At 44.2% G+C, this 21,854-nt stretch overlaps 1 protein-coding gene across 2 annotated transcripts in view; it reads right to left on the bottom strand.

Annotated features, from left to right (window-relative positions):
* Nucleotides 1–21,854, bottom strand: part of unc79 (unc-79 homolog, NALCN channel complex subunit) — a 44,625-nt gene that overhangs the window by 6,994 nt on the left and 15,777 nt on the right. The window contains exons 13-42 of one of the 2 annotated variants that reach the window (XM_079573244.1): nt 20,443–20,614; nt 20,029–20,259; nt 19,446–19,636; nt 19,229–19,352; nt 18,601–18,741; nt 17,068–17,283; nt 16,593–16,820; nt 14,919–15,066; nt 14,759–14,838; nt 14,534–14,682; nt 13,891–14,048; nt 13,147–13,328; nt 11,681–11,882; nt 11,408–11,602; nt 11,133–11,198; nt 10,381–10,670; nt 10,068–10,250; nt 9,761–9,923; nt 9,515–9,664; nt 7,600–8,790; nt 7,406–7,507; nt 6,508–6,624; nt 4,963–5,065; nt 4,749–4,889; nt 4,553–4,591; nt 3,149–3,261; nt 2,729–2,814; nt 2,079–2,252; nt 1,102–1,170; nt 903–1,013 (exon numbers count right to left, since the gene is read on the bottom strand). In XM_079573244.1, coding sequence (XP_079429370.1) covers nt 903–1,013; nt 1,102–1,170; nt 2,079–2,252; nt 2,729–2,814; nt 3,149–3,261; nt 4,553–4,591; nt 4,749–4,889; nt 4,963–5,065; nt 6,508–6,624; nt 7,406–7,507; nt 7,600–8,790; nt 9,515–9,664; nt 9,761–9,923; nt 10,068–10,250; nt 10,381–10,670; nt 11,133–11,198; nt 11,408–11,602; nt 11,681–11,882; nt 13,147–13,328; nt 13,891–14,048; nt 14,534–14,682; nt 14,759–14,838; nt 14,919–15,066; nt 16,593–16,820; nt 17,068–17,283; nt 18,601–18,741; nt 19,229–19,352; nt 19,446–19,636; nt 20,029–20,259; nt 20,443–20,614 — 5,515 coding nt within the window. The remainder of the gene's footprint in view (nt 1–902; nt 1,014–1,101; nt 1,171–2,078; nt 2,253–2,728; nt 2,815–3,148; nt 3,262–4,552; nt 4,592–4,748; nt 4,890–4,962; nt 5,066–6,507; nt 6,625–7,405; nt 7,508–7,599; nt 8,791–9,514; nt 9,665–9,760; nt 9,924–10,067; nt 10,251–10,380; nt 10,671–11,132; nt 11,199–11,407; nt 11,603–11,680; nt 11,883–13,146; nt 13,329–13,890; nt 14,049–14,533; nt 14,683–14,758; nt 14,839–14,918; nt 15,067–16,592; nt 16,821–17,067; nt 17,284–18,600; nt 18,742–19,228; nt 19,353–19,445; nt 19,637–20,028; nt 20,260–20,442; nt 20,615–21,854) is intronic. The other variant, XM_079573245.1, reaches the window with a different exon arrangement.

Below are 21,854 nucleotides of genomic sequence, written 5' to 3'. Positions count from 1 at the left end.
CCAAAATACGCCATAGATTCTGGACCTTAGCGCACCAACTAGTCATGTTAATCAATAGTGGCTGATTGCCTACTTAATCACGAGTGCGGGCTGGGCCACATATCTGGCGGACTTGGGTTACGGCGCTTAAGAGCAATGACATAACGGCTGGAGAGCGGGACCTCAACATTTGAACCTCTCTATATCACGTTAAAAGACAAAGTAATGACACAATAAAGCTGGTAATGGTGCCATACTACATTTTACGAGCTTTTTAAAACTATTTCAGGACACCCTCGCCGTGGTGTTTCACAATTTATGGCTTAAAAAAATGACGTGCAAAACCAATTATAATATTTCAGCCTTGATCTCTGTGCTTTCATAAACGCCACTGGTGCCAGCAGCAATAACTAAGGCTAAGGTTTACTGTAATATCCCACTAGGGAAATCTGGAAACTTGACCTTAGGTGGTCCATAACAAAGTAAACTTACTTCAGTGCTGTACTTCAGTAGTGTTGTTGAGGATCTGGACGTCACTTGAGTAGTGTTTTTGTTGAAAAGCTATTTTTTTTAGATAAAAAGCTCCAAGGTAAAAAGCACATTTGTTCATGTGTTTTATTTTTAAGCCTGACAATGCAGACTCCAGTACAGTAGGCGGCACTGTGCAGATTTACAGCCAATGCCACTGACTCACAAGCAAGCAAGAAAGTTTGTCTCCATCGTGTTGCCGTACAGAGGGTGAATTTAGGTGAAATCATTGAAAACATTATTTTTCACTTATTTACATGTTGAAAGTTGACTCAAGTCTACGTACAAATGTTTTTACTTTTGCATATATCTAGTGCCTTATAGAATGCTCCTGAGTTGAATATATTGTGGCTTGGGTTTCGGGATGTTCAGAAATGTGTCTTTTCGTTTCCTACCTTGTTGAAAGCTTTGTAGCACAGGCCGCACAGCTCCACCAGGTAGGACAAGCTGAATGTGCCGTACTGGATCACAAAGCTCAGCAGTTTGGAGAAGGGCTCCAGGAGGCTCTGTGCGTGGAAAACAGAAAAAACACAATTAGGCGCTAGCTGCAGGGAGCCGGGGAGATCGATACTTAAGATTATGCGCCGCAAGTACCCGGGTTGCATTCGTGGAGGGGATTTTCAGAAGACAAATGATAATCCGCAGACTGGAGTCCATGGGGCACTGGGGAAACGAAAAGGGAAAAAAAGTGCAATGCAATGAGCTGAAAAAGCGTGCTTTATGTGCTGTGAATTCACAGTAAATTGATTAGAGAGCTAACATAGCCTCCAAGGTCAAAAGCAACAGCTTCAGATCAATTACAATTTTTAAGTCTGTTTTCTACCGGGCCGGACAAGGACATCGCTGGATGGCTTTTCCTGCCACCGTAATCGCATCAAAGCATATCGGAGCATGACTAAGTGAGCAGCGGGGTCACTCTTACAGCTGCAAAACGAGTCGAATCCGAACGGCAATTCTGGTGCAGCAATTAGCAAATGGTAAAAACTACTTTTTGTTCATGTGTAAATATCAAACAACACTTGATGACAAAGCACTGCTCTTTAAAGTGTTTCTTGGAGTGAGAATTAACCATAGGGAACACAATATTCAAGCCGTCATTTTAGCTAACAGCATGCTAACCATTGAATGGCACCTTGATGTACGCAGTTATGGCTCAGACTGGGTCCGTTGATAAGTCAAGGACTTTGAAAATGCAAAACAAAAACACTTTCAGATTGCATATATATTACACAACAAAATCCAGCAAATACAGATTGAAGTGCTGTAGGAGAACAATAAACAGCAAAAGTAACCAGAATTACTATCTATATTTGAACTTGCCAGATTTTGTAAGTGCCTATTGTGACATTTCTACTAATCATTTATATGTATTTTCATTTTTATCATTTTTCTTTAGCATTTTCCTATTATTAGTATAGTAGTGGTATAGTTTTATTTTTTTTCGTTTGATTACTTTTATTGAGCTAGAGTGGAACAATAAAGTACTCAAACTGGAACGAAGTTACTTCTCCGGGTTTTTTGTGTGTGTGTGTATCATAACAAGACTGCCCAGCCCAAGTCAGTACATGTACCTTAAGAGGCAGCACAGAGGGCAGCTTAGTGAGAAAAGTCTGGAACTGGTTGCAGATGGTCGTCCACAGGTTGCTAGGGGAGTCCATGGGGAGCGCCTCCATGAATGTGGCGATGTTTTCCAGACAGTGCAGCATAGTGCTCCCTGCTGGCAGACTCTTCTTATTGTTTAAACCCTGGGGGGCACAGAGGCAGAGAGCATCGCTTAAGTTATATAAGGAGACCCTATACAGGGCATTTCCATATAACTGATCATTCAACACAGATCAACCACTTAGTTCATGAGGAGAGCAGCGCAGGCTATTGTTGAAGCTCATGCACCAGTGGCTCTCTAACTGTGTCATTGATTTGATTTAGCATTAGTGGAAATTTGACCCAGTGGTGAAAGATAGGACGCAATTAACAAATAAACATAAATACTGAGTGTTACTGTTTCCTCTGCAAACAACACATCTATAAAACCTGCTAACATTGTAGTTTAGTGACCTCTACAATTCTTATTGCGATCAGATCTTTTTTCCAAAGTCATTCTGCCTGAGTATAAGAAAAGGCAGATTTTTTTTTTCTCTCAGCATCAGTACAAGGACTCTGAAGCCGGGGCAGCGGCTTTGACAACAGCTCCACCTGCTGGAGGCTCTGCTGGAAAACCCACCTCCAGCAGCATGTTGAGGGCAGCGACTGAACTCAGGTCATTGAAGTCTATCAGCGCCGATGCGAGGGTTCTCAGGAAACTGCCATCTGTGGGATCAGAAACAGATACAGTGGGTTGATTCAGGAAATAGTCCAAGCCCTTGATTTATTACTATTATGTTTGAGTCTGACACTGAAAATGCTCTTTTTTTAAAATTACACCTATAAATAATTTACTCTTGGGTTTGTATAGAGGCTGTACCGGTATTAAAGGTATTATGATTGAGAGTAATGGGAAAATTTAGATTTCTACTCTCACTGTCTCATTGTTGAATAATGCCTATAGAAATGTTACCAATAGAAAATAAATGTATGTAATTTCAATGGACTGCAACATAATAAAACGCATACACAATGAATAAATGTCTAGACATGGTCCAACCTTTGATGTTGCTTTGGAAAAGTTGAGGTAAGATGCCATTTGGGGCCAACTGGTGGAACATGCAGCGCAGAAACTGCTTTGCCACGCCCGCTACATTCCCCGGGATCAACATACTGAAAGACAACAGCGAGTACAGTAAGACAGGTGAACACTCAAAATACAACAGAGGGCTATTTTCTGGCCTAATCCTTGTACCGCGACTTGAGAGAGCAACCGGGGTGAGGTCTCTTACCCGGCGGGCACAACAACACGTCATGTGCTCGGGCGGTAATCGAACAGACTACCCTCCAGTTCACAGGCCAGAGTAGCTACTAAAATAAAGTGATGAGTCGGTGAAGGTCATGTTGTCTACTCTAGTTTACGTAATGGAGCTAAACTGGCCCACCCACCTTGAAACCCGCTCTGGAAGTCAAATCGCCATTCATTTCACTCATAGGGTTTTGTGTGTGTGTATATATAAAGGTTTATCTATCTATCTATATGCATGTATGTATATTATTATGGTGATAATAACAGCAATATGTACTGAAACATACATCTATTGTGTCCTACGTGCCACACACCCTTACACACACTCACCCGTCTGCTTTCTTGTAGCCCTCACAAGCATTACCCCTGTTTATGTCCCCCCCTGTGTGTACTGGAAGTATTGATTTGTGCACTACTGCAGGTCGTATGTAGTTGTCTCTAAGCTATGTGTTGCAGAATAAAAACTTAATAGCCTCTGCCATAAAACTGTTTAAACCAGGGGTAGGCAATGTCTGGAGCAAAATCCGTCCCTCTAGTAAACAACCTCAGGCCCACAAGATGATTTTTGATTAATATGTAATATATATTATGCACCGGTGATCAAATACCACACGGAGTATTATAAAAATACATAAAATACTGTAAATTACAATGAAATGTCCCTGTTAGCTCATATATGATGTACAACCCTGGGATTTGGAAAATGTGCCACTTTTTTGGGCCACAGTTTGGAGGTTTGGCCTGTGGTCTTCTGACATCGAAGGACATTCATCGACCTGCCACAAATCAAACTTGCCTAGCTCTCCTTTAAACTGTACATGTATTTTTTTTAAGGTTTAAAGGCAAAACTAATGGAATTTCTATTTCTGCAAGCCAGGCAGATTTCAGTGGTGGGCTCCATATGGATGGTGGCGACAGAAAGAGGATCTGGTGTTAAAATCTGCCACTTACGAGAAGAAGCAGGCACATGACATGTGATTTTGAAGGGGAAATAGTTGGAAAATGTAGACTTCCATCTGGTCAAAAAAATATAGAAGCGTCTGCCTTTTCCAATATGGCAAAACTAGATTTCTTTAGTTTGTCGAATGGTATCATATTCTTTGGCTTTTTAGACCAAACCTCTGCATGCAACACCCAAACACACTGGTCTCATACCTCTCCGCTTGTCCCGAAAAATTGGCGCTCGAGGCCAACCTGGAAACGAAAAAGCAGAAGCAGCGCGTTACAGTGGGAATTTCAATTATTCATGAGCGGCAGAGCGAGTTACGAAACTTTCATTCACACTCGAGAGCGGCGCGAGTGTAGGATGCTGCCGCTAGCGGAGGGTTCAAATGGAAATGCTGCACTGTACCTGCCCACGGACTGCATAATATCCAGCAGCATGGGAGCAGCCAAATCGGGACTGAGGTGGATGAACATGGAGAGAACAACCACGGCCAGGCCCAGGGTTTCTTCGTCGTACTCCTCCAGCACGGCCGCACAGTCACGACACCTGGAAAATAGACCCGATTACAAAATGAAGCATGTTTTCACCATCTGGGAGCCTGGGGGACTGCCTTATGGACCTGTCAGACATGGTGGTGGGCTGCTCGTCGATGAACTCCTCCGGCGCTGGGACGAACATGCTGACGGTGCTGGGAGCTGAGAGCAGGCTGGTTTTGGTGGGGCCTGCAGAGAGGAAAATGACAGAGAGATTACAAGTGAATGAAATCTGACTATATTTTCACTTTAGCAAGAAGAAACGTGAAACCACTGTTAACTAGGTTTAATATGATTCATTTATATATTTGTCAGATGAAAAACAGATGGACAAACAAACAAAAAAGGGTAAAAGTGTAATAACACAGTAATAACACTAACTACTAGGGCTGGGACAAACTATCGGATCGGACTTGGATCGCAATACTTTTTTTGAATACTATATTTCATTTATTACTTGTGTTTGGGGGCATTTTTATCATGCATACTTCAATATGTCAAATGACATGACACATGACTGTTTCCTTTTTAAGGTATTACTTATCATATTTACTTACTGTATCGCAGTATTGTATCGCCCCCCCAAGTATCGTGCCCCGTATCGGATCGGCTCTCAAGTATTGTGATATGTATTGGATCGGCCCCCAAGTATCGTGGTACGTATCGGATCGACCACGAGTATCGTGATTTGTCTTGGATTGGCCCCTGAGTATCGTGATACGTATTGGATCGGCCCTCAAGTGTCGTGGTACGTATCGGATCGGCTCCTGAGTATCATGACATGTATTGGATCGGCCCCCAAGTATTGTGATACGCATCGGATCGGCCCCCAAGTATCGTGGTACGTATCGGCTCCTGAGTATCGTGGTACGTATCGGATCGGCCCCTGAGTATCGTGATATGTATTGGATCGGCCTCTAAGTATCGTGATATGTATTGGATCGGCCCCCTGAGTATTGTGATATGTATTGGATCGGCCCCCAAGTGTCGTGGTACGTATCGGATCGGCCCCGAGTATTGTGGTACGTAATGGATTGGCCCGAGTATCGTGATATGTATCGGCTCCTGAGTATCTTGGTATGTATCGGATCGGCCCCTGAGTATCGTGATATGTATTGGATCGGCCCCCGAGTATTGTGGTACGTATTGGATCATGACTAAACTGCATCGTCCCAGCCCTACTAAGCCCTAATGACAGTTATAGAGATAAGCTCAATAAGATTTAGCTTCTGCCTATTCCATTTCAGAATTTATGCATTTACTTTGTGTTTCTCTTTATCTGGAAAATGTTTTAAAGTCTGAATAAATTACATCTGAATCTGAAATACTACATGGACCCAGGGTACACACCTAATTCATTCATTTAACCCAGTATAAAGACTGTAAATGACCAGCAAACACGGTTAGTATTTTTTTGCTCATAACTCGGAAACATTTTCCTACTACACGTCTCTTTATAGGGAAAACAAACAAAAAACGTTGAAAAAATAAAAATAAAAATCCTGCCGACCCAAAGACATTTGTTTAAAATAAGTGTAATTATCAAGGTCTGAAATCCAAATCAAACTAAAGAAGAACATGTAAAATGTGAAAGTGGTTTTGAGTGGAGTGAGTGTCTCGCTGTGGCGCACCTGTGTCCCACGTGCTGATGTTGTGTGGGGCGCTGGACTGGTGCTCGAGCTGCCTCTTCATGAGCTGGCTCATGGTCAGAGCTCCCAGAGAGCCTCTCTTCACCTGCCTGTACTGGGCTGGAGGCCACACCACAAACAATAGAAGCCATTAAAAAGGTACAGGCTAAATATGAAAGCAGCAAGGACGTCACGACACAAACATGTCCCTGTGAGTTACATTGTGTGAATAAAGTTATGTAATGTGAAGACAAGGGTGTTAATGATATTTTTATCAATGTCAAGTGAGTCTGAAACACCTCTCTCGCTAGGGCAGTGTTTTAGGCTTCTTATTATGCTACTCAGAGACTTTGGTTTATATAATAAGCTGTAGTCAAATGTAATACTTTGTAACTCCCAGAAATATGTTCACGTTTCATTTCATTTTCGTGCAGCTGAACATATTTCAGACAATCTTTTTTGTATTTTTGACAAACGTTTAAAATAGTCAAACAATGTCATTATTTTCAAAGACATTAAGATTTTATGCCAGTTGGGCTGCAATTAAGTGCTTCTTAGTCACATTTAAGGCCTTTATTTTTGGGCAGAAATGACTTTAAACACAGTGGCAGTATTCTTATTGTTTAAATAGTGCTGCATTATTCCAAAAATGTTATGTATTTTCAGCATCTACCAAAAGTAGAGCAGCATCATTTTAGAATTATGCATTGCACACAATTTAGCCACTATTGCTTGTTTGTTATACTTACTGAATCATTTGCATATTTACGGTTTATGCTGATTAATGTTACAGCCTGAGGTGGAATCGAACATATTCCCTCGTTTGGTCTGTTGTATTCATTTCACTGATCCCTAACTTACAAGAAAATCATCTACTGAATAAAAACTGCTGGTCTCCTACTTGACACTGAGGAGCGATGACTTGTTTCAGGCACAGCCGCTTCGAGGGTCGGCGCTGAAGCCGATTCTCTGGGCTTTTCCAAAGTGGAGAGAATTTTGTGATCTGCAAAAGAATTTGAAACAACCAAAGAGTTACGGATTTATATGTCTTACAGCATGTAAAAAACAAAATTAGTAACAATAATATGCGCTTACCTGCTTCAGCAATGGTCTCCGTGGCCAGTTTGTCGAACGTGTTGAAGGAGATGTCCAGATACTCTCTCTGTATGGCGCTGACCGCTATCTTCCTCTCTTTGCGCTGCCGGGGCACGATCTGGATTTTAAACTCGGACTCCTCTGACCCCTCCGTGTTTTCCGGTTTGGGCTCGCTGTCCGCCTCGTCTCCCATATCTTCGTCGTCTCCTTCGTCTCCATCTTCTTCCTCTCCGTTGTTGCTCTTTTCCGGCGACGACGGCGAGTCCGTTTTGTCCTCCGGGATGTCCAGGAAAACCGCCTTGCCCGAGATCCCCGATCCCTCGAAGGCCTCGTCCAAGGAGTTGTCCGGGACGTGCGGCGTTTTCCGGAGCATATCCCGCTTCTGCTTTAGCGTCAGCTGGCTGTCGTGGGAAGCGCTTTCCGGCTTTTCCGGGTAATCTAGGGAAGCGCTCGGCGTCAGCTGGTCAGCCCTCTTCTCTATGTCCTTTTTCTCGGATTCGTCTTCGAGGCTCGCTTGCACGACGGGGGAGAGCCTCAAAGTGTTGCTACTCACCGGGGAAGCGGAGAATTTCGGGCTTCCGTTCAGTTTGGATATAATGGTGGCGAGATCGAATTCTTCATCGCTTTCCACAATCCTCAGAGGAGGAAGCGGCTCAAACACTAACGAGTCGGTGTCGGACATGGAGAGGAGCGAGTGCTTTTCTGGGATGGAGGTGCAATCAGAGGAGAGATCGATGAGGTCTGGGTCGTCCTTTTCTGGCCCCGAGCTTTGGTCTTGCTTGTCCTCGAATGTCTCCATGCAACTCAGGCGCACCTCCGGGATGACCGGCTTGGACACGTCGGACTGGGCCCCCCGCGACCCCCGCCTGTCCGCCAGATCCAGGAACTCGGCCCGGACTGAGGAGCCGTCCGAAGACCCCTTGCCGTGATGCCGGCCCTGGGAGGAGGAGGAGGAAGTGGGGGGGAGGAGCATGGGGATGGGGGGCGCCTGCAGATCGCAGCGGTCGATGCAGGACTTTCGCCGGTGCTCGTCTAAGTTAAAGAGGAAGGTGTCGGTGTTGGAGATGTCTAGGGACTTCTGCTTGTGCATGGCCTGAAGGCGCTTCTTCCTGGTGCTCTCCTCCCTCACGCAGTGGAGGATGCTGTCCTGCAGCGCGCTGGCCTCGCGGTACTCGGACAGCTCGATGTCACCTGAGTGGAAAGCAATACAGAAGCGTTGGCTTGGGGAATAATCAATGCACGGCAGTGTGACCCTCGTTGACCCTGTCTTTCTTTGTTTTCTTTTAAAGGCCCTACATCAGATTTTTTTGGTTTGAATATAAATGAAAGAGCTGGTGTGTACATTATAAATTGTGAGTTGTGGTCTAAAAAGGGATTCCTAACTTTCCTAGAGTCGACATGTCATTTGTAAATTTATGAATGCATTAATATTGTATATAGTAAGATAAAGATAGTGAGATAGACAGTGAGAGAGTAAGAGAGTGGTCAGGATTATAAATTGATGGCTTAGAGTGGCCTCTGTCGGCAGGGGTGGCGATGACATCTTGTAAAACGGTGAAAACAAGCGTTCACTTTTCACAAACGGCATGCTAGCAAATACAAGGCACCGTGAGAAACACACTTTGAGCGCAGAAAGTTGATTGACTATGGGCTTTAAAAATGTAGAGGGCAGTTTTGTGTCAGGAAATAGAGATTAGCACTTCAGCAGCAGAAGAAGAAACAACCAGAGTGAACAGGATACTCAAAGCTGCATTATAACATAACTGAAATCTCCAAAAACACAGCGATTTTGGAGGAAATTCTCTTTTCAAGGAACAGTTTGAATGGAAGTAATCTATGTCTGTATTCAAAAAGTAATTATCTTGTAAACATGTGAAATATATTAGCCAGTGTCACTTGGCCGTGTGCTGCTTACTTCTCTTGGCATTCAGCTCGACTGGCTGATACTTCACAGACTTGCTGCCGCCGATCCTCTTCAGACGAGCAAAGAAGGTCTGTGACTCCTTGTTCGCGGCACCAGTCGGCGTGTCATGGACATCTGACTCATCGAAAACACTGTCCTCCTCTGAGAGTGCACACACGAGAGGCAAAGAGTCAACAGCGTGTCTCAGACTGTGCCCTCATTAAACCAGAGCTGAAATCAATGACCGAGACAGCGCACCTTTCTCCTTCTCGCTGTAGCGGCTCATGTTGGAGTTGTCGCTGTACAGGGGGCCCGTGGTGGCGTGGGGGCGGCAGCTGTGGTACTGGGCGTTCAGAGTGTTGATGGTGATGTGGATGAGATGGAGCACCACCTTGCTGCCGTCCATGTCTCTGTACGGGTACTGGACAAACAAAAACATTGGCATATTTGCTGAAAACTGTAAAATAAATTAAAATATAAGAATGAAAACGAATTAAAGTCTTCATATTTTAACCCTTTCCAGTTTCAGTGTGTCAAACAGTAGACGAGATGATATATGGAGTACCTTGTAAAGAATGACGAGCAGTGCTTTGAGCCACATTTGCCGGATGTGTGGCTTCAGAGCCCACAGGGAGCAGCGAGGAGGCTGCTGGAAGTAGTGTCTGAGCTGAGGACACGTGCAGTACTTCAGCACCTGCACCACCAGAGGGAGCAGCTGCTTCCCCAGGCCGATGTTGTAGTCCAACACCTGAGGGACGAAGTCAAGTCAATCCTCTGCTTTGCTTTATATTCAAAATGGTAAATTCGCTTATGATGGTTATAATTGGGAGGTCACAATGTCAGATTTAGTGTTCTCCTGTGTTACATATATTATATACCTGTGCGATGCCTGCGATGAAGGCGTTGAAGCAGGTAGAAGTGCGCATCTTCTGGGGCGCGATCATGAAGCAGCCCTCCTGTTGGTCGTAGCCCAGCAGCACGTAGAGGTGGCGCTTGACGGTGTTGAAGGCTTTGGCGCTGCCCAGGTCGGCCTCGGCGCTGCTCTGGTCTTTGGCCATGAACTTCATCAGCACCATGATGAGCTGGTGCACCGTCTGGTGGTCGATCCCGGCGTCCTCCGGGAGCAGGTCTTTGATGAGGCTGTCGTCCTCGGGGCACTCAGACTGGTCTGCATCATGAGCAAGAATGTCAAAGGTGAAAGGGTGAAGGAGCGGAGCAAAAGGCTGAGGCACAGACAGAGCTGGAGAGCAGTGGAACATGGATACATCGTGGTGCTCAGCTCTGGTTCTAGTCCTGGTTTTTATCTGTTGCTGCTAGACAGACAGGCAATAATACCTGTTGTAGATTTTGATTTAAAAAAAAAAGAAAAAAGAAAGGAAGAATGAAAGAGCTTTCTGTGATGTTTGTTACTGTACTTCCATGGTGGCACAGGATGAGATTAACAATAGTCCTAATTTATTTCATAAATATGGTCTTAAAACTAAAGGTAATTTGTTGCCTGATTTTCATCTTTAAGTGTAATACAGAAAATCTATCCCAAACATGATGCTGATTAGTTTTTCTTGAAAGATTGAGTAAGCTCTTCAAGGGTTTTTACTACGACGTCTTGCAAACCTGCGGTGTTATTTACCTGGCAGGACTTCTATCATATCACCCAGTGTTGGAGCAGAGAGTTCTTGTCTTGTAAGCCTTAGAGCTAAAACCACATGAAGAACAACATTTAGAATAACGCAGGGATGGAGAATGAATTACAAAAGCGTTCTATGTTGTTCATGTACGTTTGCCGAGCTCACAATCAGACAAAATGTACAGTGCAAACTTCAAAGCGGCATGAGGAAAGGGTCATTCAGGCAGGAAGGGGCAACAATGCTCCAAAAGTGGCAGATGTGACATGATTTGACTCACGAAGCTTGTTGCCCAGCGTCTCGGGGAGAGAGAAGGCGCGCTTGGTGTCAGCGCTGTCTGATTGTTGTGTTCCTCTGACGCTGTCCCGGAGCGAGCGCACCCCCTCCTGGCGATTCCTGGCAAAGCGTGCCCGGCGTATCTTCCACATGGCCGCGTCACTCAGGTTGGCCACATTTGTTCGAACAGCGGTAATGGCTATTAAACAGTAGTGATATTAGTGAAGCATTTCTGTATATTTTTTAAAAGTAAAATGTGTAAAAGTAGCAGACTTACTGGTCGGGAAGGGGAACTCCTTGTTGCAGTCCAGATGCAGCTGTGCCTCCAGAGACAGGGTTTCGAAGCGGTTGACAAAGAACTCCCAGCTCAGAGCGGGAATGTCCTTCTTGAGGAAGTGCAGCAGCAGGAGCTTGCTGAGGATAATGGGGCGATCTCTCACAACAGTGTCAAACTGGAAATCCATGCACAGGCACAGGCCCTGTAGGAGAACAGTCACAGGAGCACAGTCAAGGCACTGTTTTTACTCTCTCGTTCTTTCCTCTTTTCCCCCCCACGCCAATCCTAAACGTACATAATGCTCTCTCTTCTCTCCTTTGTCAGTAAATTACAAACCTAACTGCGATCGCATGTCAGAAAAATCGCAATTAGGCACAGTATATTTCCAAAATCCTGTTGCCCAAACCCTTTAACTTTAAAGTGCATATGACATGTTTTTTGCAAAAACAGAGTGAACACAATTATTTAAGATGTTGTTAGAACATTTTTGTTTAGTTCCAGTTTCTTATTGGACACTGACAGGAAGTGACATAGATAGAGACAAACCATTTTAAATTGTTGCCGTGCCGACCATGTTATGTCAAAGGGAAATGAGTGAGTCAAACTACAATGTAAAATTACTTTTCTTCCCAACATTTCTTAATTAATTTGCTGCTTCACTGACATATAATAATCATGACTTACAACAGATGTTATCCTTCTAAATAAGTCATATTTTCAAAAGCATTCAAACCTGTCATATGCACTTTAATTCAGTGTATCAAGTTGTGCTTTTACTTTTGCAGATTATTACATTGGACATTAAGGGACAAATTAAATAAAACGCCAACAAACATTTACAAATGTGGAGAACAGTTTCATGTTTCCTCGGTGATGCCACAAAATCCAAGAAATACAAACTGGAGCAGAAGATTTGACCGAAGCAAACAGTGTTACTTTATTGACGAAAATTGTGTGAAGTGAAAACCTACGGCAGGCATGTTTTTTTCAATCAATTTTGCATGATAAAGTGTCCCCGGTTGAAACGCCAAATATTCTTCTCCAAGTCCAAGCAGCATCTTCACTGCAAAAAGTATTTAACTAGATCAGTATAAACATCTGAATTTGAGCATAATAATTTTAGTTGTTTTGACTAGTTAAGAAGTTCTTGGGCGTTTGTCCTTGATTATTTCACTTGTTCTGAGATGTTTCTGACTCGTTTCGATACATTTCGTCCTTATTTCAGGTCATTTTCTTTGCCAATGGGGTAAGAAAATTGGTCTTATCTCATTTTACTTTCTTATTTCAAGCGAGATTTACCTTAGAACTGGTCTGAAATGTCCTCAAACAAGCAAAGTAAACTTGGTCCGATCAGGAAAAGTGTCTAAATGAGTGAAAACCGCTCAAAACAAGATACATTTCCTCAATTCAAGTCATTTAAGCCAATGCTTGATATTTGTTTGTTCCAATTTTTCCCCCGCATTTACCTGCAGCGCTGGCCTTTTGATGGTGTCCAGGAGCAGCCGCGCCCGCGTGGCCACAGACGGGTTGACGTCCTCCACCGAAGCCAGGAAGCAGCAGAAAGCGTGGGCCAGAGAATACTTCAGCAGGTGGTTTTTGGTGACCGCGCCAATGTCCAGGAAGCGACACAGCACCGCCACTTTTTCCACTATAAATCATTGAATGGACAAAGCATTGAGAGAGCGTCAACGCCAGATCACAAGACACCCACATGTACAATTTTATAAAGGCAATTGTTGCTGCTAGAATGAGAACTGATGGATAGATGAATGCGCTTGTAGCTCCCGCGTTTACCACTAGGTGTCAGCATGAGATTGTAAAGATGTGGCTCTGTCAGAAAATCAAAGAATCCAGTACAGATTTCCCCTGCTGCTTGTGTCCTCAGCAGGATTACAAATGTTACAGAAAACTGGATAAGATGGCTCACTATGGAAAACAATTAAAACGTCCACTCGGCATTATCTAGTATCTTATCGTGCTATGCTGCTTAACCCTTTTGAAACTGCTTTATGTATCGGCGCAGCAACACTATCCTCATAAATCAAGGATGTCCTCAATGAGGTTCAAGGTCAAGTGGCTCGGCCAATCCAAGGACAAGAAAAGAGTCCTGAATTGAAAGCCTGTGGGGGTGCCAATTCTTGAAACCATGGTAACACATCCGGAAACATGGAGTGAACCGTGGTTTGTGTAAGCTGCGAGTTAGTCATCACCTGCTTCGAAGCGTATTTTCCAGTCTTGGTGATTGAAATTGGTGTTGATGAGCTTCCAGAAGATGTCCGCCCCGTGGGACAGGGAAAGGGCATGCAGGAGCTGGGGCACAGCCAGGGAGGCCAGTTGGCAAAACTCCGACTTCAGCATGGACCACAGGCTACAGAGGGAAGGAAGGCGCTTTTGTGAGTGAAATACAAATAACACACCATTGATAACATAGAAAAAAAACAAAAAACTCAAATGGATGTTAAAGTGATAGTCTGGAAGTCTAAATGTTTTGCAAATGTTATAAAATGAGCAAAATCCACCTGATCTTGCCTTTTGATGTAAAGTAAATAATAATATGTATATAGATATAAATCATTTTTTGTGAAGTCCCTCCTTCCCGGATCTTAGCAGCTAATCAGAGTCTAGTATCCTCCTGCGTTGACCAATGAGACAAGCTTTTCCTGTCAGGTCCAATCAGGAGGGGAGGGGGAGGAGCTTTATCGTTCACTTTAGAAAATTCTGTTCCTGCTCTCCTCATTTTGCAGACTAAGAAGGGTTTTCTGGTCAAAGAGGGGAGGAATACTTTCAAATTTCACTCTATCTCTCCTCACTTTGCAAACTTGCAGACTATCGCTTTAATGTATTGGTACGGACCAGGGAATGAGCATCTTTTCCTGGATGTACGCTAAAAACTGGGGGTGATCCTTTCGAGCCAAGTACAAGCACTCCCCGTGGAGGCACAAGATCTTCAGGCAGTTCAGCATGTTGAACAAGATGTCGGGCTCCTCGAATTTGGACATTTCCTGTGCAGAATAAGAAACCAGGATGAGCGAAAATGTATATAAATCAGTTAGTCAGGTATTTCCAAACAAAACCCACCTGCAGTACAGTGTAGATAAGCTTCAACGACACGGGGAGTTGCTGGTAGCAGAACTTGACGTCAGAGTTGTTCCTCATCGCTGAAAATGACATAAAAATGGAATAAAAAAATAAAGTATGACAATGCAAATGTTAGACTCTCGATACGAGGGACACGCACGGGCGTTATCGGGAGACTGGGTGCTGGGGTTGTCGGCGTTGGTGCTCGTGGGGTTGTCTCCCTCCTTGCTCTCCTCGGCCTCGGTGCCCAGGGAGAACACGCCCGACGAGGCCATGATCAGCGTCTCCTCTAAGCTGTCGGTCGGCTCCTGGAAACAAAGAGGGCGCCCTGTCAGGAACCACTCGCGCGTTTACTTTGCAACCGCTGTAACGGACCAGCCGAGAATACAAAAATGTGCCACTGGTGTTTTCTGACCTTGCGAAGTGAACCAGGGCAGAGCATCTTAGAAATACAGTAGATTCAAATTGCCAAGATTTATATTCTTACTTTGTGTAATTTAGTAAGTCAGCGTGACGTCATGACCATACGACTGTCATGGCAACAGACGCTGCCATATTAGACAAGGTGAAAGTAGTGCGTATATGCTTTCAGTGGAATACAAAAAGACATCGATCTGAGACATGTTATACAACTATAGAGATAAAGAGGAGCTATCAGACTTCAACATCACAAATTTTGAACGATCAACCACATTTAGGTGAGGCCAAAGCATAGTTAGAAATCAATAAATGAATGAATTGAATGAATGAAAGATGTATGAATGAATGATAAGAATTAGTGTATAATAATGGCCTCTGATTCAAATGTTTAATCCTTTTCAGTTTTTGTTTTTTGGGGGGCAGATACACATCCAACTAAACGTGATCCGGTAATAGGTTAATGATAGAGAAACCACATAAATTATATGAATGTTTCAACATTTTGTTTTGTGTCTTGGCTTGGTGCTCTCTGTGTGACCAACAAAAATCGTCTAACAAAGTTGGTCTAAGTAGGAGATAAAACCATTGGTGCACAGAGCAGACAGAGAAGGGTCGTTCGTACAGCCCAACAGATAATGGAGTGTCAACCATCCGCTCTTTAAGGAGTTGAACTTCCTCCCCTCCAGACGCAGCCTGAGAATGCCCTGGGCGGGAACCCATCCCTCTTTAATTCCAGAGGCTGTTGCCAAGATAAATGCTCTAATGTCGCTCAGCAAGAAAGCTGCAGCACCTTCGGCTTTGTCTGATTTTATGCTGATTGTCTCTCAGCTGTTCAGAGCCCGACTGATATGGTATTATTAGTCTGCGACTGGATGATCTTTGTTTACATACAATTGTTGTTTTACTATATCAATTTGTTTCGGGACAATAATATAGTTGAACCTTGAACCTCGAATGCCAAGGAACGGACATGTCATGCCTTGCCATTCAGTGGGAAAGGGATAAAACATTAAATTCAAACAGGCCTGGAAGCTGTTTGCTAACAGAAGTGCACATTTATAGGATCAGGCTCAGACAGTAAACAAAGTTTCTGCCATTTTTAAGGTGCAACCTGCCACACACCCGCTCTACATGTTTGCTGCATGAAACTGGCCAAACAGCTTCACCCAAACAAATATGGCTGGCTTTTAAGCTAAGGAGGTCACACTGACCCGGATGTCTGTCTCAATTACAATGTGTTGTATATAGTTTGCTCTGTTTGGTTGTTGCTATGTTTACAATACAAAGGTACTACAGGAAAATACCTGTATTTGTTACCCCAGCATTAGGACTATATTATCCAGGGACATTTCCTGGCTAAAGTGCAGGATTATTTTGAACTTGACACTGAGAAAGCCCTTGCTGTGTGCCTCACCACCAGGCGTATCTCCTCCCGGGGGGTCAGCCTCTCCAGGAGCTCGCAGCCCAGCTGGTAACACAGGATGCTGGATTGGCACAGGCTGCACTCCAGGGCCTTCTCATCCTTCTGGCAGGTGTGGGAGCCGCCCCACGGGGCTTGGAAGACGTTGTTGATGATGCCCACGATGTCCTTCCCCAGGCTGCTGTCTAGACCCAGCATCACGCCATCGTCCTGGAGCTCCATCTGGGACAGCGGGGGAGACGGGCGTAAAAGACAGGGGAACAGGAAATAGAACTCCCAAATCCCACCTCTGGGCGTTGTTGTATTAATCTCAAGGCAATGTATGTAAATCGGCTTCTTTTACGTCAAACTAGGGCTGGGAAATTAGCATTATTTCCGTCAATGAGCGCTATATCCAAATCCCAAGACTCTACATACATGGCAGGAAAGCTCAACTTCTCAAATAAACAAATTAATCAACTTTTGTCACCTGCTTCAAGACGAGGTCGAACATGAGAATGAAGCAGCCGAGGTTCATGTCATCGTCGTCACAGTCCAGGTCGAGGGCGCAGTTTCCCGTGGCGTGGCCCAGGTTTTTGAAGGGACTACAGCGCAGGGGGCTTCTGAAAGGGCTCCTAAACGGGCTGGGGAACGGGCTGAGGGTGTTGTGCTGCCCACGGCGGCCCGGGTCCGACACCACGCTCACCTGCAGAAAAACAAAACAACAGCATGGCACCTCATACATTTACCTGCGTGTTTAAGTCTCGCCTGCTGGAATTATCTTTGTGAAGTGTAAGTGCAAGGAAGCCTTACTTCAGTGATAAATCTGCATCACAGTCAAGTTCAATTAATCCCCTTAAAAGAGCTATAAATAGACACTGCCAGTTACCATAGCAACTTACAGTACGTCCAAGTGAATTGTCAAAACAGGCGCTGAGCAGAGGAGTGCGAAATTGCCGGGTTTCAAATGACTAACTATTCTTGTAGTCCCTCGTCAGACGGGACGGGTAAAATTACTAGCAGGTGAAAACATCGATCTTTAGCTAGATTTTCTCCCCTAACAACTTAGCTTTGATGTCAGAGTAAAAAATAGACCAAACTCATGATGCTTATTACATGACGTTTACAAGAAATAACTACAAGCGGGTGGCGCTCCCTCGTCTTTCCCCACGCGTATACATTCACCAATATTGACATGTTTGGTATCCACGTGTAGCACAAACACTTTCTCAAAATGTGGTTTTCTTTACACCCTTGCAACAATATGTCCACTTGAGTAGCCCCTACAGACCCTAAACTTCTCAGTCTTGAACTTCATTACTGATTATTGAACTTTAATATTCACAAACTAGGCAATATGTCTTAATCTCTTCTGAATAAAATCTTTGTGACAACTATATCAAAATAAAACCATCAATTTAAAGGTGCATTATGCAACTTTTTAAGTGGAAAAAAAGTTGATATTTGTGTGTATTTGACCTTGTAGTGGCCCAGTGGCTGTATGAGTGGTCAACATGGTGCCTTTTGATCACAGTGGTCTCTGTGACGCCCCAGGATTCATTGTGTGGAAGGGCGTCTCTGCTGATGGACCACTGGGTCACTACAAGGTCAAATATGCACAATATTATTTTATTTTTTTCCGCATAAAAAGTTGCATTATGCACCTTTAAACTTGGCTCTATTGCTGAAAATATATGCCTAAAATGCCTTATTTTTTATGTGAAAACATAAAAGGACCTTCAGTACATTTCCCCCCTCATATCTATTACAATAATTTATCCCCAATTCACCTGCAGTGTCTTGCTTTAAGGTTCTTTCACACTGGCCACAATCACACCTTTATGATGAATACTGTTGTAACTTTTTAATACTCAAGGAACAAAATATTGCACCTTAGTTAATTTTTGCTGATGGAAAAGACACTTTACTTAATGCCAGTTTTAGCTTCATGTGGATGATACACAACCTATGGAAATAACGCCGATTCCTTTAACAATGTCACTAACTTTGACCGCACACTCACCCTGCGAGCCCCGGTGTTGCCGGACAGATCTGAAGCGCGAGCCTTCCTCTGATTGGCCAGCTCTTTCAAAGAGTTGACCCCATCTGAGAACATCCCGATGAGCAGCTGAAGGGGGACCACAATATCCAGCTCGGACAGCACCTACAGCAAACACATACATTTATTTGAATTACCAGGAATAATTTGGGGGGAAAAAGGATTGTGATTCAATTTGCATATTAAGCTCTATATATCAGATTCACACTGCCTTCTGATGACATATTGATTGTCATGACCTGGGTGATTGAGAATCTACAGTCTACTTTTTCAGTATACAGTATGTTCCGTTTGTGCCCCGATGATGCCTCCTTAGCCTGATTCTTGTGACCTACATACTAAAGCTAAAAACATCACCATTTTTGGATCAGAGATGTGACAGAAAACTTCAATTGATCCGTGTAGAGTTGGAGGCGGCCTGTGCGTGCACAAGGGATGAAAGACAAACTCTCTCCCTCCTCCCAGTCTCAGTCACTGACCCAAATCCATTTTCACACCCCAAGACAAGCTGTTAGATTCACAGGCGCCGCAGACAGAACTACGGGACAGCTCCAGGGAGAGGGGACATGTGTGTGTGAGGGGCAGCGCTTACATGTAACCACAGTAGAGCCTGCTCCTGCACTGATGCTGGGTATCCTGAGAACCTGCAGCTGATGAAGCCGAACATCTCCTCCATGGAGAATGGCAGAGGACACAGCTCGATGTCAAACATTTTGCTGCAGGCATGAAGCAGAGAGTGTGATTAGCTGTTTTCATGTCAGATGAAATGAACTAGTCGAGCATGCTTAATTACTGCCCTGGAAAAGTACCTGAGCACTTCCCGAAACTCTTTGAGTTGGTTGTCTGGCACCTCTGTGCGAATGGCCTCCAGCCACTCGGGCATAAAGCACTCCCACAGCGGCTGGCTGATGACATTATAAGGTATCAGACACAGGATCCGGTTCAGTCCCTCCTTCAACTGAGTCACTGGGCTGCACGACTTGTCCCAGTATCCTCCCACCTGCACAGACACGTTTACATGGTAATCTGAGCACGTCTTTAACACAAACTCTTCAATTAAATGTCAGCATTCATCCTCACACCCCTATTAACAGGGCCGTTTCTGCCAATAAGCAGACTGGGCTTCTGTATAGGGGCCCACCTTACTAGGGGGCAAATTATTTCCCATATTTTTATGTGATACAACGCTCAACATGAGGATTACCTGTATATTCATTTTGTTCCATTTAAACTGCATCATTTTAGCTTTATTCAAACATAACATAATACAGGACATTTTTAACTTAACAGTAGACTTAGGGATCACTCCACTGTACTTTGGCAAAAGGGCCCCAAAGCCGGCTCATTCAACACCGTGCCCACGCAGAGTTACTAAACCTGATCAAATCTTACCCTCGCAAACTCGGCTGGTTTGGGCAGCAGACACATGACCATGACATCGAAGCGCACTTCGCACACGGTCTTGAGCCACTTGGTGACAAACTGAGGCTTGAGCTTCTCCACCAGACTCCCCACCTCATCGTCCATCATGTAGGCTGTGGAGTGGAACCACTGGAACACCATACTGACCAGGCGGGCCAGGCTCTCTGTGGGGGTGTTCTCATTGGGGGTGCACGAGCTCACCTACGGAAAGACAAACAGAGATGACAAACCATTCACTGGATTGAGAACCTTTACAGAAATCTCTGAATGACCTCTAAATTATTATATTATGTAGGAGTCCAATAGAAAACCATGTGCATTCCTACAATAACATTAAACATTTATATCCAATCCTGCTTTCTGGAAAACAATCAGTAAACGCACCAGGAACCAGATGCCAAATTGGCTGAGGAGCCGCTGGTCGTGTTGATCGTCCTCTTTGTTGTCGTACTCTATGTTGTCCAGAGAGTGATGTGACGAGGACAGGCCCATTTGGCGACGCCTATTTAGCTCAAACTCGCGCTGTTCCGCATGTATTTCTGCCTCCTTGAGCAAACTGTAGAAAAAAGAGAGTGTGGCACAATAGAAAATAGTTTTCCCAAAATGCAATATTATTAAAAAAATGATAAAACGGGCAACAAAATCCCACAAAAGGTTGAGGTAGAGTTAAGACTCTCCGCCTGAGCCCGAGCCCGACCCTGACACGGCCCGATATTACATTTGTGTGTTTTTTTTTTTTCATTACTTTATTACTACGTATTGTCGAGCCGGACACTACGTGCACGGGCTCGGGTAGGGTCGGGCTGAGGACAATCAGCAGCTGCTTAAAACAAAACGGTAGAGAAAAGCTCCTTGTTTCCTTTGGAGTTCTGTCATTTACCTTTTACAGAGGAGTCGGAAACTCAGGCAGAATCCAATCCAACAGGGTGATGAGAGTGCTCTTGTCGCTACACACTTTTATTAGAATAATTAGCCATGTGCTCCTAGTCCTAGTGCTGATGTCTTTTACAGGCCCTGAACATAATGGAAGAGACCTGAATGGCCTTTAGAAGCAGAAAATGTTAAAACTATAATATCTGCTGCTGTTGTTTTGTGAGGGCACTTAAAATGCTGCAATTATAAAACTGTTTTTCTTTTGAGCCTATAATAACACAAAAAGACTGTCTCGCATCGTTATCGGCGATCAGTGTCAAAATATCGCATGGCAGAGTAGCCCATAATGTTTACAATATTAGCCAACACTAATTGTTATAAACATTTCTGGTACTTTCAGGTTTTCCATAGTTCACCATATGCAGACACAAACATACCTGTCAACTTTTGGATTTGCCAATAGGCAAATCCGGTGTGCGCCTGCTGTGCGCTGTCAAACTACCCCAGCCAAGCTTCAAAAATGGGTAGAATATGCACATTTCCTAGCAAAAATGGGAGACTTGACAACTATGCTGCAACCTTGCTACAAATTCCACCCAGGATGCTGCAGGTGGCAGATCTCACAAGTCTGGTGACAGAGTTCAGTTGGGAATGACCGTGCAATGTGTTTTTGTACTAGTACGGGCGATTTACAGGATAACACTTATACGGGAGTACCGTGGGAAAGCGGGGTGAATCCGATAGTTTCCCGGCGAAAAAGGGAGACTTGATACTACAAATGGACTGAATGGACTTCATTGTACAACGAGTATGAGCCGCTTTAAACCGCAAGAGTAATACAGTGATTTTGTGGAACCGATTGCTACCAAACCCTCATCAGCTTCAACATTTGTGTCATTTCTGCAAGGATATTTCTGGGGAGA

This window comes from Gobius niger, assembly GCF_951799975.1.
Source record: "Gobius niger genome assembly, chromosome: 16".
NCBI classification, from domain to species: Eukaryota; Metazoa; Chordata; class Actinopteri; order Gobiiformes; family Gobiidae; genus Gobius; species Gobius niger.
The sequence above is the reverse complement of the archived record's forward strand: the minus strand, read 5'-3'. Positions and strand labels throughout refer to the sequence as shown.